Below are 15,489 nucleotides of genomic sequence, written 5' to 3' on the forward strand. Positions count from 1 at the left end.
AGGAAGTACCACAGCACTGAGACTGCCCTGCTTAAAGTCACCAATGACCTTTTAATGTCTGCTGATGAAGGTATGTGCTCAGTCCTGGTACTCCTGGGCCTTAGCGCTGCTTTTGACACCATTGATCACAACATCATGTTAGACAGACTGAGGCACTGCGTGGGGGTCTCTGGTACTGCCCTAGAATGGTTTTCATCCTACCTGTCAAATAGGAAGTTTTGCGTGTCTGTAAACAACTATGTCTCTTCGTTCTGTCCAGTTAAATATGGTGTGCCTCAGGGGTTGGTCTTAGGACCCATTTTGTTTTCCTTGTATCTGCTTCCCCTTGGACATATTATCCATAAACATGGTATTTCTTTTCATATTTATGCTGATGACACACAAATATACTTGCCCGTCAGATCCACAGACCCTGGAATGCTGAGTTCACTTATTAACAACTGCCTTTGTGAAGTTAAAAAATGCATGTCAAATCATTTCCTCCAGCTGAACTCAGCCAAAACAGAAATCCTGGTCATTGGGTCCCAGCAGATGGCAAATCAAATACTGCCATCTGCTGGTTCCCTAGTAAATCACTTTAAGCCTGTTGCAAAGAACCTTGGTGTTTGGTTTGATAGTAATTTAAATTTTGAGTAGCACACCACAAAGCTTGTTCAATCATGTTTTTATCAACTTAGAAATATAGCAAAAATTCGATCTATGTTAACTTTGAAGGACACCAAGGATGTCTTCATCTCATCACGCCTGGATTATTGCAACAGCCTTTTCACTTGTTTAACCCAAAAATCTACTGATTGACTCCAGACTGTCCAGAACTCAGAACAAACTAACCAGAACAAAGAAATAGGTCCACATTACCCCTATTTTAGCATCATTACACTGGCTCCCAGTATGTTTTAGAATTGACTTTAAAATTTTATTGATCACTTTTAAAGTTCTTCATGGCCTCTCACCTTGTTATATTTCTGACCTTTTAGTCCCATACACACCAGCACGTACCTTGAGATCCTCGGGCACAGGTCTGTTGTCTGTCCCAGAGTCTCGACTGAAAACTAAAGGGGACAGAACAGCCTGCCCTGACCCTTCTTAAAACATACTTTTATAGAAGAGCCTTTCCCGATTTTATTTGACTTTATTTTATCCCTTTTATTTTATTTCTATTTTACATATTTTATATTTATCTTAAACGTGTATTTTAATCTTTTCAATGTTTTCTTGCTTTTATCTTGTATTGTTTTTTTATTATTGTGTTTTGGGTATTATTGTCTTTACACTTGTTAAAGCACTTTGTAACTTGTTTTGAAAAGTGCTCTACAAATAAAGATTATTATTATTATTATTATTATTATTAACATCACAATATAAAATGATGCCTCCATATATAATTTTTTATTTATTAATTTTTTTTTTTACCTTAACAGAGATGCGTTGAGTCTGTTGAAGATGTCTCCTACCCCCAAAGCAACCCCAGCCATGGCCGCCCCGGATGCCCCGAGACCCCTCCCCACCCTAGCAGCTGCACCACCGCCCACAGGCAGCAGACCCAACATACCTCCTCTCTCTGTACCAGGGAAACCAGGAGCACCGGTGAGCACTCCTCTCACACTATCTCTCTCTGTCTGTGGTAGTACTAAGACAATACAAGATGTCATCAGCCAAAGACACTTAACGACCCATCTTCACACTTTGACTTATGTCAAAGCCCTGATGGGATGATGAGTGATCATCTTGAGTATCCCAAGACTGTAGTTGGCATTTAAACAATTGTATACAATACAAAATACAAATCTGTATGTTTTTTTTTTTGTCTGTGAGCACAAAAAGTGGGGTTATTGGTCATTTTTGGTGTTACAGTCCTGTATTCTACCACAAGAATCGCAACAAATGACAAGATTTTATCTTTGTTTCTGAATTCTGTTCTTCGTGGTAGCCCTTTTTCGCACCATATTCAATTTTAGTCCTCGTAAGTGTGTATGCTTTAAAATATGACCTATAGATGCAACAAATATTTTCGATGCATTAACTTAAAATGATAAGCTTTTCAATAACATCTTTACATTGTTCCAAGTTCGGTAATATTGAGCAACCTTTTCTATAATGTGTTGTCAGACACATAATACACAATCTGAGCCTGTCAGTGACAATAACAAGTGCTTTAGTGGACGTACTTAGAGGGGGCACAACTGCCCACAGGGATAACGTTGCAGCACGCTGTCGACTGTAGCGTGGTCGCTAAATATTGGACAAATTTCAAAAACGGTTGTCCCAATTAGTCACATAGAAAAATACCAAAGTAACCTAACCCCACGCATTTTTGGAGTGAATGATGGCAGCTGAGATATGTCTGACTATCACTGTTGTCTTCCCCTGTTGTCTTTTTCAAAATGCCCTTTTCTCCTCATTTAATTATTTACCTCCCCTTCCCTCCCACCTCCTCAGGGCACTTTCACAGAGATCCCGGCCTCAAATGTCCGCCGTGTGATTGCTCAAAGACTAACGCAATCGAAGACCACCATCCCCCACGCGTATGCCTCAGTTGACTGTGACATGGCTGCCGTCATGCACCTCCGCAAAAACTTGGCCAATGGTAAAAGCAAATATTTTTGAGGGTGTGTGTACACAATCAGCACATGCACATGTTAGTATCATGTCCTTCGGTGAATGTCTGGCAACAACATCTGGAAGGAAACTTTTCCATGAAGATGTAGATTTCAGGGGTTTCACATGACTGCTCATTTGCCAAAGAGGACAGTCTTGAATTTGCATTGATCCGGTACATGTCATCTCAGTCATGGTCGTCACATATGTCTGGTTCAAACCAACATACACACACTTCTCTATCATTCCACATAGATGATGGAGATTTCTTTTTCTGATACAGAGAAATTGATGTGTATATTAAATAGATGTAAGAATGTGTAAGAATAACCCGCCATGGTGTAGGTGAGAGATCACATGTTGAATGCAGCAAAAATTACTAAATCAGATCTCAACATCTCCCGAGGTCTGCATGGTGCATTATGCAATCTCGGAAACATCCAGATCAGACCCTCATCTGAGCTGCTTTTTCTTCACTGTGCACATCACAACATAAAGTCGGTCATATCTTGATAAAACACCCACAGTTAAAAAAAATGACTAGACTTATCTTAAGTTTAGAATATGTTTATTACAAAAAGTGAAGATCTCAGATGCCAGCAGCGATATTCAAAAGCAATATCAGAGAATATTCTGATTGTTAAGGTAACCAAATACTTAAAAGTATTAAATGTTGGAAATATGACTGATCAGAGTTTCCAGAGATGGTCCTGGCCGTCAGGTCCTGGCGGTAGCTTTCAGTATGTGCATGCAACTGCTATGTTTACTTCATACTCATAAGACACATCATTTCGCACCAATGTATTTCAAGATACGATCACCACAGCGGGTATAATCAGCGCCTCTGTCAGACCAGCCAGTACAAGCAAAATTGACGCGACTCACCTATGAAGCCTCATAGTAATCCACCGATCGATGATATTCCAACAAAAATGGTCTTGTTATGTTGTCAAAGGTCCATATGATCCAATCCAGTAAAAACATTATTTGTATTATTATTATTCCATCAATAAATCCATATTTGCCAGCAGACACGGCTCTATGTCATTATAAGCGTAATAACTCCAATTTGAAGGTAAACAACTACGATGGCTTGTATTCAAATTAGCCGCTGAACTCTAACCTTTCGAGTAACACTAAATCCGACCCAATAGGAGCTCACATGTCCATCTCACAGCCTTCAATAGCCAACGAGAGCCCGTGCTGTAAGGAAGGGCCAGCCCCTATTAGATCGTGGATAGGCCAAGCCAATTACAAGCAATTGTGCCGATGACTGGCACTTCGTGTAGCCAATAAAATTCTGAAAATATCGATATCCAGCTTTAAGTAGGAAGTTGATGATCTACCATTGGTATGAAATTTAAACTTGGGCTAGGTAAGGCTTTATGCTGTGGCCCTACAGTGTTTTCCAGCTAATAAGTCCCAGCTGTAGTTGTCTGCATGCACTTGTTAGCAAGCATTTTCAGGTGGAAATGAAAAATATATTAGTTTTAGTGTGTTTAAACTTATATTAATCAATTCCAGTAGCACTTACAATCATTCTGACTTTTGGGTTAGACACTCCAGAGGGTTATCTTTCATTGAAGCCTAAAACCATGCATATACCCGAAATGGTTCAAGAACTACATTCAATTTACTTTGGATATGCCTTGAATAGCCATTTTGCATGAATTTTACAGGAATGTTAAGAGGTTCTGTTTCCTCGACACTCTGCATGTTAAATGAATTAAGCATGTTAAGCTTTCAACACAACAATCTCCAATCAGATCTTATACTATTTAATTTGTAAGACCTCAGGTTTGGCCGTCTGGGTGCCTACAGCCTCTGCGATGATTTCAGCATCTTCACATCTATCGGTCAGACATGCTAGTCCTGTCCTTTAAGTTTATGCTCACAGTTTCTATACTACACTATCCTATAGTTGAACTTGAAGCTATTAAAATAAACTGATTATACTGATTTTAGGCTAAACCATCTGTGTGAGATCTCATTCTCAGAGCACACCAAACATCCAGACCTTTTGGCACTCACTCCAGAATTTGGTCTTTTGCTGGGTGGTCACCCCTAGTTCAGCTGATAAACTCGACCAAAGTTTCCAGAAGTTATTTACACTTGCCTGTTCCTATTCTCAGCCAATATCAGTCTTCGGTCGCCAAATCTTAACATTGTTTAGTACATTTTTCTTGGCCTCATTTGTATATCTTTTCTCTACTTCTGTTAGTCCTTGTTTGCTGCAATTTCCTGTTTCCTGTTGTTAGCAGCATAGATAACAATAATGCACCTATGCTACATACGTCTTGTATCTCCCCCAAATGAGTTTTTGCACGGAGGCTGTAGGACCCCCTTTTCCAAGTGTCCTTTTTTATATAACTATTTGATCACACTGAACATATATGAAACAGTTTCTTTAATGTTTAGTTGGCTCAGAGCCATGCCACCTCAATACACATACCACAAAACATCTCAGAATTAAGAAATGGGGTGGCTGCCTCTGCTAGCTACTAATTTCTCACTCCAGTTCAGAAAGCAAATTGTATCAGTTCAGTGATAATTTGGTAGAAAGGTTTCATTCATATAGTTGTTCTCTTGTGCTTATAGGACAGTAAAGTACTGTACCAGAGTAATCATTTCTCTCTGGTTCAAAGTGTTTCAAATGGATTCTTCTTGTGTTTGACTCTGCGGTGCACCATTTGTGATAAATGACAGTATTCAGATGAACAAAAGTATTATAAGAGAAAGAGAAAAGGATATATGTGAGGGCAATGTAAGTTAGAGGAAAAGAGCTCAGTCCATCCATACAATACCAGTAAGGTAGGTACTGCATGGATGTATTGAGCCTGGTGGAGCTTGAATAATAAATAAAATGTTAACAGGACTTATCAGTGTCTACCTGATGTTTTTGCAAGCTGCTCTGTTACTTTCCCAGCCTCACAGTCATCCTTAGCAACTGTTATTGAGCTAACCGCAGTTTCTTGTGCAACACCCATCAGGATGTGTGTGTTTAAGGGGAAGGGAGGCTTACACCACAACTGGAGAAAGGGGAAGTTTGTTCATGTGTCACAGCAGTCATTTTGCTACATTGAGCCAAGAAAATGTTTATTCTAACGGCTGCTCTCCATGGATTCCTAAAATGTAACATTTGCTTACTTTAGGCCATTTTTCGTGTTGATATAGCAAGAGTGCTTTGTCAATTTGCTATTTTTAAACATTTAGTTCAACACACTATCACATAATTGGCTTTATTTAGCTTAAATTTGCCTAGCTGTCAAACAAACAGTAAATCTCTCTGAGTCCTGTCTCTATGATGGAGGAAATGGGATGCCCATTCCAGACCTATTAGCGAGGTGGTGTGTGTATATGGAGGGATTCTCTCTCTCCGGTTGTTTTTGCGGACCGTCATTGTTCAGGAGCAGCACGATTTCACGGTTAGCTCGTTAATCATCCCGCTCACAGCATTCATAACTGTCTGGTACTGCACTAATGGACACTAGTAAAAGTTGGCAGCGATGCCAGGCCCGCTTCGCCCACTGGTGTCACACAAGGAGGGGGGTGGAGTAAATGCTAGGGAGTCAAATGGATCAGCTGGAGTCTAGCTCAACAAGATGTAGGTTATATAGGAGATTTTTCTTCCCTCTGATGGGAATGTGCAGTAACACTCACATGCCTTGTACAGAATAAATGCTCATATGTCCATTTGTTGTCAGCCCTCTCTTCCAGCCATCTTTCAGCTGTAACCGTGGTAATAAGCTAAAATAAGCTGAAAATACTAATACAGATTGTTATTAGAGCATGATTTTAGCTCACAGACTGTTTCTTCTTTATCCTTTCAGAACAAATCAAGGTGTCTGTTAATGATTTCATTATCAAGGCAGCTGCTGTTACACTTAAAGTAAGTATTGTTCAGAATCACTTCTTTGGTGCAATTTGTTAATGTAACTTGTTCATTTATCTTTGTTCATTCATCCACTAGCTATGTGTATGTTTATAATACACATGGTTATTCAACTCACATGCCCACAAGAAGTATTGGGTATTGGTTTTAATGTCTTTCATTGCTTAACAAAGCCCGTGAACACACAGCAATCTGTATATGGTTTCCAAGGCAATATCATTTGATCTTTATTACCTCTGCAGGAGAGTTTCTCTGTTGTCCCACTTGATAACTTATTCAGACGATGAATCAGTTGGTAGCAAAAGCTTTGCAATTGTAAGACGAGACTAAACGTAGACTCTGGGCTGTTTTGTTCTCTTTTCTGTCAGTTGATGGATATTCTGAGGACACTTTTAAACCATCCACCTCCCTAAACAGTTGTAGAAAACACAGAGACACAGAAATCTCAGAAATGCATGTCTACAGCGTTGAAATTATTGTTTTCAAAATAAATGCTGTAAAGAAAGACACTTATTGATTAGGATTTGAGGAATGTGTGGAGGGAAATGGATAATCTAGTTCCAGTCAGGAATGTCTCAGCAGCATCTGATACGGACAGCAATGCTTATCTACTTATCTTTATCACTTACCATGGAATATTGGATCTTCACTTCACACACATGTGCCAGACGTCACAGGAGCTCAAAATGGCACTATGCAAACTGTATGTATGAAACGCTGCTAAATGGAGCTCAAGCAGCAGCTGAGAAACCTGGCTGTTTGATGCATGCGTTACAGTAAATGTGAGGAATGTGGAACAAAAAATTGTACATTTCCCAATTAATGTGAGTGTAAAAGGCCAAAGCACCACATAGCTCTCTCATACGGCAGACACTGTGTTTTACTGTTCGTACAATGTCTCACATGGTAAAAATACCTCTTTGGATTGGCTTCTGTACTAAACTGCAATTCTCTTGTGTAATACTAACATGACATAGTACATCAGGAAGTGGCTTCTGAGGTCACTTTCATTCCACATTTTTAACAAACTGGTGTGCTTTTGTAGGCAGTCTTTGTTAATACCCCAAGAATCCAACATAAATGTTGTGGGGGAAAAAAAGGTCGAAACTTCAAGTTCATTAAAATTACTACGATTAGATTAGAATAGAAATAATATAGACATCTACAATGTTTTTATAGATAAAGTAAATCTTTTTTTAAATTTGCTTGCCTTATAGCAAATGTATAGAGGGGCTGTGTTTAGCAAACCGGGAGTAAAACAAGTGATTATTTGCTCAAATTAAAGGAAGTTGGACTCAACAGTGATCCTAACTGCTTACCAAAGAACCAGTGGTCCAGCTCTCAGTGAGCATAACTGCATTCTGTGACATCATGCGCATACCCTCTATACATTCACCACCAATTCGAATAACGATTTTCCTACATTTACTAAAGAATAATGCTGTTCTGACTGTTATAATGGATTTCTGTGCATGCTATACGTCACATTATAGAAAATTATATTTTTGACTTTAATTAGCTTTCTCACACTCATGTACTGCATGGAAACAACACATAACCAAAGCAGGAAGGCTTTATATTTCTCTTTGTCCAGATATTTCCACCTGTTTATATCTGAGGAACTGGGCTGACATCTGATTTATTATTTTTTATTTTTTTTTATCCTAGGAGATGCCAGAAGTGAATGTGACCTGGTCTGGCGATGGACCCCGTGCACTAGATTCAATTCACATATCAATCGCAGTAGCGACTGACAAAGGCCTCATTACCCCAATCATCAGGGATGCGGCAAACAAAGGAGTCCAGGAGATCTCGGCTAATGCTAAGGTAAAGATCACAGGGGTAAGAGGTATCAAAGACAAGGGGGCGTTCAGTGTATCAGTTCAGGTGACGATATAGAGCTTTGCTGTTGATTTATATGTGGGAGAATAGATAAGGGAGTTGAGACTTGACTACAGCCCATCTTTTTTTTTTTTTTCCTCTTGTCAATCACAAAATGTAGATTAGAAATAGCAGTTTCAGATCAACTGGACAGATTTTTTATTACAGAAAGTATATGAAACCTTTGACCAAAAAAGTCATTCATTCTGTCATTATGTTTCTTAGAGGTGGAGTTATAGAAAACATAAACCATTCCCCTTTTTGCTGGGGACCCCCTGGAACCACTTCAACGACCCCTGGGGGTCCCAGGACCCCACTTTGAGAACCACTGCTGTAGATAACTGATTATAGTTAGATTTTGGGGTTGTTATGTTGCAGGTCTCAGCTGTTACTGGCCACAGATGGGAGTGCAAAGCAGCAATGGGTAGCTCTTTCTCCTGCGCACAGTCTGCAGCTGGGGACATGCATTTATTCACAGACACATAAATATGCTCTCACACATACACACTTTCTCATTAAAGGTGCAAACACACAGATCAAATAGATGAGTTCCTCAACAAGGGTAATGTATGTAATGTTTCTCACCAGCAGTGACCTGGTTTAATGTTTTGAAATGTTCAAGGCCCTTATTTATGCCTCTTATCTCTCAGTGAAGATGTGATGTCTGATTCAACAGCTAGCAGCAACAAACATGGAAGACTAATGGCTGTCTCCATAAAAGAGTTGTCAACAGTGTTGGAAGACTGCTTTTTAACCTAATGACACAGTGTTAGCAGCAGTAAAGATTAGCAGTGATGGTAGCAGTAGCAGCTGTAACAGTAGTTGCCGTGACAGTGGCTGAGGTAATATCAGTATAGTAGCATTTGTAGTAGTGCAATTTCATCTTGGCAGAAGTGAGAATATGTGTGTTTTTTAAATTTTTTTTTAGGGAGTACACACTGTATGTCTGTGACTGTCAGTGAGAGTTGTTTAGAGAGGGAGTAAATGGGTGTGTGATTAGGTTTAGACATGCTTCTGCTCAGATTCCAGCATTTAGAGCTATGCTGTAATTGCGTAAATCCATGCAAACAGATTTTGCAATAGCTGTGATTGCTTCAGTTCGTGACGGGATGTCTGTTCATCCGGGCAGACATCTTTGTGCACTAATGCTATACTGGGATTTTTAGCAAGACTAGCTGTGAATATGTTGATTTAAGATGTTCCTTTATTGATCCACCATATTGGAAATTCAAATAGTATTTGTGATTAGTAATAGTAATTTAGTGCTGATAGAAATGATTGCAGTGTTGCCTCAATATGTGCTTGGTATACATTAGTCGTGTTTCATTAAGTTTTTCAATCCAATTCAACTTTTTTATCAACCCCTTTTGGGTGCATTTTATTTGTTTTAATGAATTATTTTTGTGTGCAAAGGACTGACATTATAGAACAAGTTTTTTTCCCTCATATAGCCTATGTATTGTTTATACATAGTAGGGATGAAACGATTAACGGTTTAATGGTAAACCATGGTAAAATTCCCGACGGTTATTATTACCGTACACATTTTAATTACCATGATAACCGGGTATGGTTAACCGCGCTGTTATAATCTCACAGCAAACACTGTCCAGCGTCTCCCAGAAGCAGGCGCGCATGCGCAGAATGCAACGTGGGTTTGTTTGGGTCAATGACAACACAGTGGAAGACAACGCTGCAGAGATTTTTCAGTCACTCTGAAGTCCGGTCGTATTTTAGTTTTTATGAGAGTGCTGAGGGAAATAACCTTCTAGTGAACACAGGGTGAGTTAACTTTTAGCTTTGGTTTGTCTCTCTGACTTGCTAACAGCGTGTAAACTGAAGCTCTCAGTGTTGCTGCTCTTGTAAAAACGCTACACGTTGTTCTGTTGCTGTGTGTGTCGGCAGAGTCTATTCGTCCACTGCACATGATAACGCGTTACACAGTTCAGTCAACCAACCAGCATATCTAGAAACGCTACAGACTCCTGTATTTATGTCAGTTTTTGGGCTCATTGCAGTTACTATCACTGTCTTCTAAAGACTTATTTGTTTTCATATAATTGTGCATGGGGTCATTGTATTACCTATATAAAATAAAATATAAAATCTTGATAGATCTTGATTATTTTCATTTGTTTACAAAAGGAATTTGCTGTTTTATGCAAACAAAATGGCAATTGTATTTGTAGTTTTCAATATAAAACTTGTTGAAATTGTTTCAGTGTGTGTATCAGTACATTTTAATATTTTTTGGCACATTTTATACATTTTAATACCGTGATAATACTGATAACCCTGATTATTTTGGTCACAATAATCGTGATATGAAATTTTCATACCGTTTCATCCCTAATACAGCATTCTTGGCATACAACTTTTATGTTCTATGTTTTATATACACACACATTTAACCCAATCCATCACACATAAAACACAAATTAAAACATCTCAAAGCAATGCTTACAGCATGGAACAGAGTGTGAGCAGTTATAGTGTTAAATGATACAGTACATGATATTTTATAACATATTGTATTAATGCAAGATATTGTTTGATTTAATCTCTCTTTACTGTTTCTCTTTTAATTCTGTTTTCCTCTCTCTTGCCTATGGTTAACCTTTTGTTACAGTATCTGTTTAGTATATATCACCATAGATGTGAACAGGGTGATAAAAGGGTTTTTCAATGCTGATGTTCAGTGTTTGGATTTGGTATTATTGTGAGTGTTCTGTATTTTGCATTTGGATGGTGTTCGATTTTTAGTATTTTTTAGATTTAGTATTTTTTAAACTATATTGTGTTGTCATACAGGATTGCAGTTATTTAACATGCATTGCTTATTCTTCAAATTGATGCTGCATTGTTGTTGTCTTTATTATTAATATATAACTTGAAGTCATAAGTTATAACATCTGATGGTACTTAACGATTAAATCACTGCATGAAAACATTACATCACCAATACACTGGAAAGCCTGGGCACAAACACTGGACTTTCCAGCCACTCAAGCCTTCAACATGTGCTTTGCCACCCACTGCCTGAGTTTCATTATGCTGCTGCCTTGAGTTAAATCTACATTTGTAAGCCCTTATTGGTCTCAAATTAAAATCAACATGTGGATTGAATGACTCAGAGAGAGGTTGCTGCTGGAGATTGATGTGATGGAGTGGAACATCATTTTTGTTACTTTGAGCTCTTATCTCAAATGTGCCCACCATACCCCCCCGTTTCTCATGATCGTCTGAGTCATACTCGACTTTCTGTGTTGGTTGTGTCCCTGCATTAACCTTTAAATGCATTTCCATTTGAATAAAGTTCATGCTGAATAAAGACGGGGTGGCCATCCAGTTGTCTCAACCCAACTGAGAGAAATAACATTGAAAAAGATCAATTTAACAATAGCTTTTCAACAGTAGCCTACTCATTACTTCAGCATGGACTGTAATACAAAGTGGCCTATACAGATTAAAAAGCTTATTCTTGTTCTGTGGTACAACTATGTATGTTTAGAGAAGCACAGGAATGTTTCTTAGTGAAGGTCTAATGGATGCACATATCCATACACCAGAGGCAATACTGTCAACGTACTTTGCTCTTTATTGACAGATACATTGTGTTTTTTTGCTCTCATTCATGCTCTGATAGAACATGAATTCACAGAACCTGGCTGCAGTAATGTTTTAGTTTTCCACGCCAGATGTCTCATCTTGCCTTCTGGGTGTTGTCAAATCCCTCTCTTCATTTTAGCAATGCACAGTCTGATAGTTTCAATTTATCTCAGTGCTTGCTATGGGACATTTAATAATTTTCTTGAACATGATATTAAAAAAAACTGACCCCTTTTTGCTTTTCACCAAAATCTCTGAATGGTTGACAACTTTGATTGAAAGGCTTTTTTACACTATAGGAGAATCGCTCTGGAAAAGAAGTTTGTCTAAAATAGAGGTCTGTCGTGGCTAGTTGACTAGTTAGGATAGACCGGGTTGGTTTTGGCTTTTAAGATGACTCTAGCCTAGGTATGGCTTTGTCAGATGATCTGTTGCACGGTTGGCCCACCACTTTTGCCGAGATTAAAAATATCGCAACAGCTATTGGATCGATTGCCATGAAATATTGTGCAGATATTCATGGTCCCCTGAGGATGGATTGTAATAACTTTCCCTGTAGCACCACCAGCAGGTCAAAGTTTTTGTTTTTCATGTTTCCAAGAGGATGAATCCCACTGACTTTGGTGATCCCCTGACAATTTCCTCTAGCGCCACCAAGAGGTTGACGTTTGTAGTTTTGAGTGAAATGACTCAACAACTATTGGATGGATTGAACTTTGGGACAGACATTCATGTCCTCCTCAGGATGAATTGTAGTCACTTTGGTGATCCACTGACATCTACTACCATCATCAGGTCAAAGTTTCATTTTGTCCAGTACTACTACAGTATGACTTGCGAACAAATATTTGCAAAACGAATGCCGTTAGTGCTAATTAGACGTTAACGTTAACATGCTAACGCACAAAACTAAAATAGTGTTCCTAGTAAACATTAAACATTAAATCTGGTTAACCTCAGCATGTATGCTTTGTCATTTTGAGGATGTTAGCATGCTGACATTAGCATTTAGCTCAAGGCACAGATGTGCCTAAGAGCTGCTAGCATGGCTGTAAACTCTTTGTTGGTATAATGAATTATTGTAAAGCAAATTAAAAAAGACAGCTCCTTCCTTATGAGGTTGTGTATTTTGTTGTATTGAACAGCATTTAGTCAATACTGTGTGTGCTTGTGCCTATTCATATTGACGTATGTTACATGCATTTGTAATGAATGGCTTTGTAAAAATACGTCACATAGCTTAAGAGTTTGAGTGATGTGTTATGTTTCCATAGGCTTTGGCCCAGAAGGCTCGAGATGGGAAACTCCTGCCTGAGGAGTACCAGGGAGGCTCATTCAGGTAAGCCTAAGACACACATCATCTCTTGGTTAAAGAAGAGGCGTATAGAAAGTCATGGCGTTATAAAAAGTTATTTTCCCATCTTTCCTCTTCAATATTTATCTTTTTTTCAATTCAATAAACTGATTTATTTTTAACATAATTCTATCTCACAATTTCCTTTTTTACTCAGTGAAAAGATATCCTTCATAAATTTCCGCTACTATGACCTAAATCCGGTTTCACAGATAGTCGATATATTATGCATATTCTACATATCATGCAGGCATGATCTGAATGTGGTCTTGGGCGACAAGTACCATTAGTTACTGTGCCGTCAAATGCAGAAAAGTGGAAGGGAGGCTTTTCAACTCATTAGAATTAATGGTGTCATTTGGACATAAATGGGGTTTCTGTGTCAGGCAGGAGTGATGAATTCCTACGGAGATGCAACCCTCTTTGTCCTCCTGAGGATATATGTGTACGCCTTACTCTATTCGTTTTTCCATCCCCCTGAGCTACAATTCATTAAGGCAAACAGCAAACTGCCATCGGGTCAGTCTTGCTCACCATACGCAACATTTATGGAACGATTTGGAGGCTGGTGCTGCTGCATTAATCTTTACTGATCAGTGTTCTATTTTGTAAAATAAGATGTTCACAGCCAATTACATTTCTATACCTAATTCACCATCTCATTATTAATTCCCTCACTCAAAGAGGTAATGTTCTTTTTTGCATCAAGGAGCTGGTTTGAGAACCACCATTATGTCCGCTTTGTTAATTTTTATGCATTTTCTCCCCTGCTGACTGATGATGTGATATGTGTTCTGTCTCCTCTCTCTTCCCGTCCCTTCCTCCCTCCCTGCTCCAATTTCTCTCGGTGGCAGTATATCTAACCTGGGGATGTTCGGTATCAGTGGCTTCAGCGCCGTGATCAACCCTCCTCAGGCATGTATCCTCGCCATCGGGACCTCCAGGGCCGAGCTGCGTCTGTGCAACGAGGACCAGACCCTGCGCACCCAGCAGCTGATGACAGTTACACTGTCCAGTGACGGACGACTGGTGGATGACGCATTAGCCTCACGGTTTCTAGATAAATTCCGCGCCAACCTAGAACAGCCGCAACGGATGGCACTAGCCTGAAAAACAAATTAAGATAGCTGTATGACAGTGATTTGAAAGACAAAGCAAAAAACGCCTGCATGGCAAAGCCTGTCCAATTCTCACACAAGCAGAGATCACTTAAAATGTTGATTTCTATTCAAGCTTGGATTAAGGTTTACGAAGTAGGCTTGTACATGGTATAAACGTTTGTTTTTGACTTACTTCTGACAGATAATCACCAGGCTTTGCGATGGAGGTGTTAAATTGGGCTACTGCTGAGTGTTAGAGGATTCTAGCAGTGGTGCCAAATATTACTAAGACAGAAGTTGCATTGCAGGGTGCATCCCACATACTGTAATGGGGTGGTTGTTCTATCACACCAGTGTGGGTATATATATATTAATAATGTGGTTATTCCAGTTAAATTTTTATTTTTCAGTTCTAATGCATCCACTCTTCTCACTATTAACATGTGCAAATGCTACTGTGAAAAGATATTTATTACTGAACATCAGTGGCGATGCATTTTCCAATAAGGGTAAAAACCAACATGAATTTCCTGTTTCCTGTAATGTAATTCAAAGAATTCAAGAACTTAATTAATTGTTCATGGTAATATGTTTTAACTTATTATAACAGACAATGTTACATCCCTGACAACTTATTTTGCAAGTCCATGTGTATACAAAATTTTGTTTTCCTTAGATGCCAATAAAACACATTGTTCAACCTTGAAGTGTCTGTGCGCCTCATTAAAACATGTTTCTCCCCACCTTCATGATGTTGCACAGCTACCTGGGAAACCACAGATGTGTAGGTGTGTGTGTGGGTGTGTCTGTTGCTATTTAATTAGAATCTAAAGAGATTACATAACATTCATAGAAACCAATTAGGTCATTTTGCTGGGCTGAGCATACAGGTCAGCTACTGCAGGCAGATGCTTATCTTTGCTGTAAGCATGGGCAGACCAGCTGTTTACATATGTTTCAGCACCAGTCAGGCAGAGCTTATCCTAGATATGCATAAGCGGGATTTGGGGGGGGGGGGGGTTGTTTGTTTTTTAAAGATTAAGGAAGAAGTGATC

General features: G+C 39.0%; 1 protein-coding gene across 1 annotated transcript in view; it reads left to right on the forward strand.

The window, feature by feature from the left end:
- pdhx (pyruvate dehydrogenase complex component X) overlaps nucleotides 1–15,141 on the forward strand; it is a 53,799-nt gene extending 38,658 nt beyond the window's left edge. The window contains exons 6-11 of the mRNA XM_046038291.1: nucleotides 1,422–1,587; nucleotides 2,440–2,587; nucleotides 6,429–6,487; nucleotides 8,159–8,317; nucleotides 13,255–13,319; nucleotides 14,189–15,141. Of these exons, the coding sequence (XP_045894247.1) occupies nucleotides 1,422–1,587; nucleotides 2,440–2,587; nucleotides 6,429–6,487; nucleotides 8,159–8,317; nucleotides 13,255–13,319; nucleotides 14,189–14,444 (853 nt within the window). The 3' untranslated portion in view covers nucleotides 14,445–15,141. The remainder of the gene's footprint in view (nucleotides 1–1,421; nucleotides 1,588–2,439; nucleotides 2,588–6,428; nucleotides 6,488–8,158; nucleotides 8,318–13,254; nucleotides 13,320–14,188) is intronic.
- The last annotated feature ends 348 nt before the right edge of the window (nucleotides 15,142–15,489 follow it).

The sequence above is a fragment of the Micropterus dolomieu genome, linkage group LG22 (genome assembly GCF_021292245.1).
Source record: "Micropterus dolomieu isolate WLL.071019.BEF.003 ecotype Adirondacks linkage group LG22, ASM2129224v1, whole genome shotgun sequence".
NCBI lineage: Eukaryota > Metazoa > Chordata > Actinopteri > Centrarchiformes > Centrarchidae > Micropterus > Micropterus dolomieu.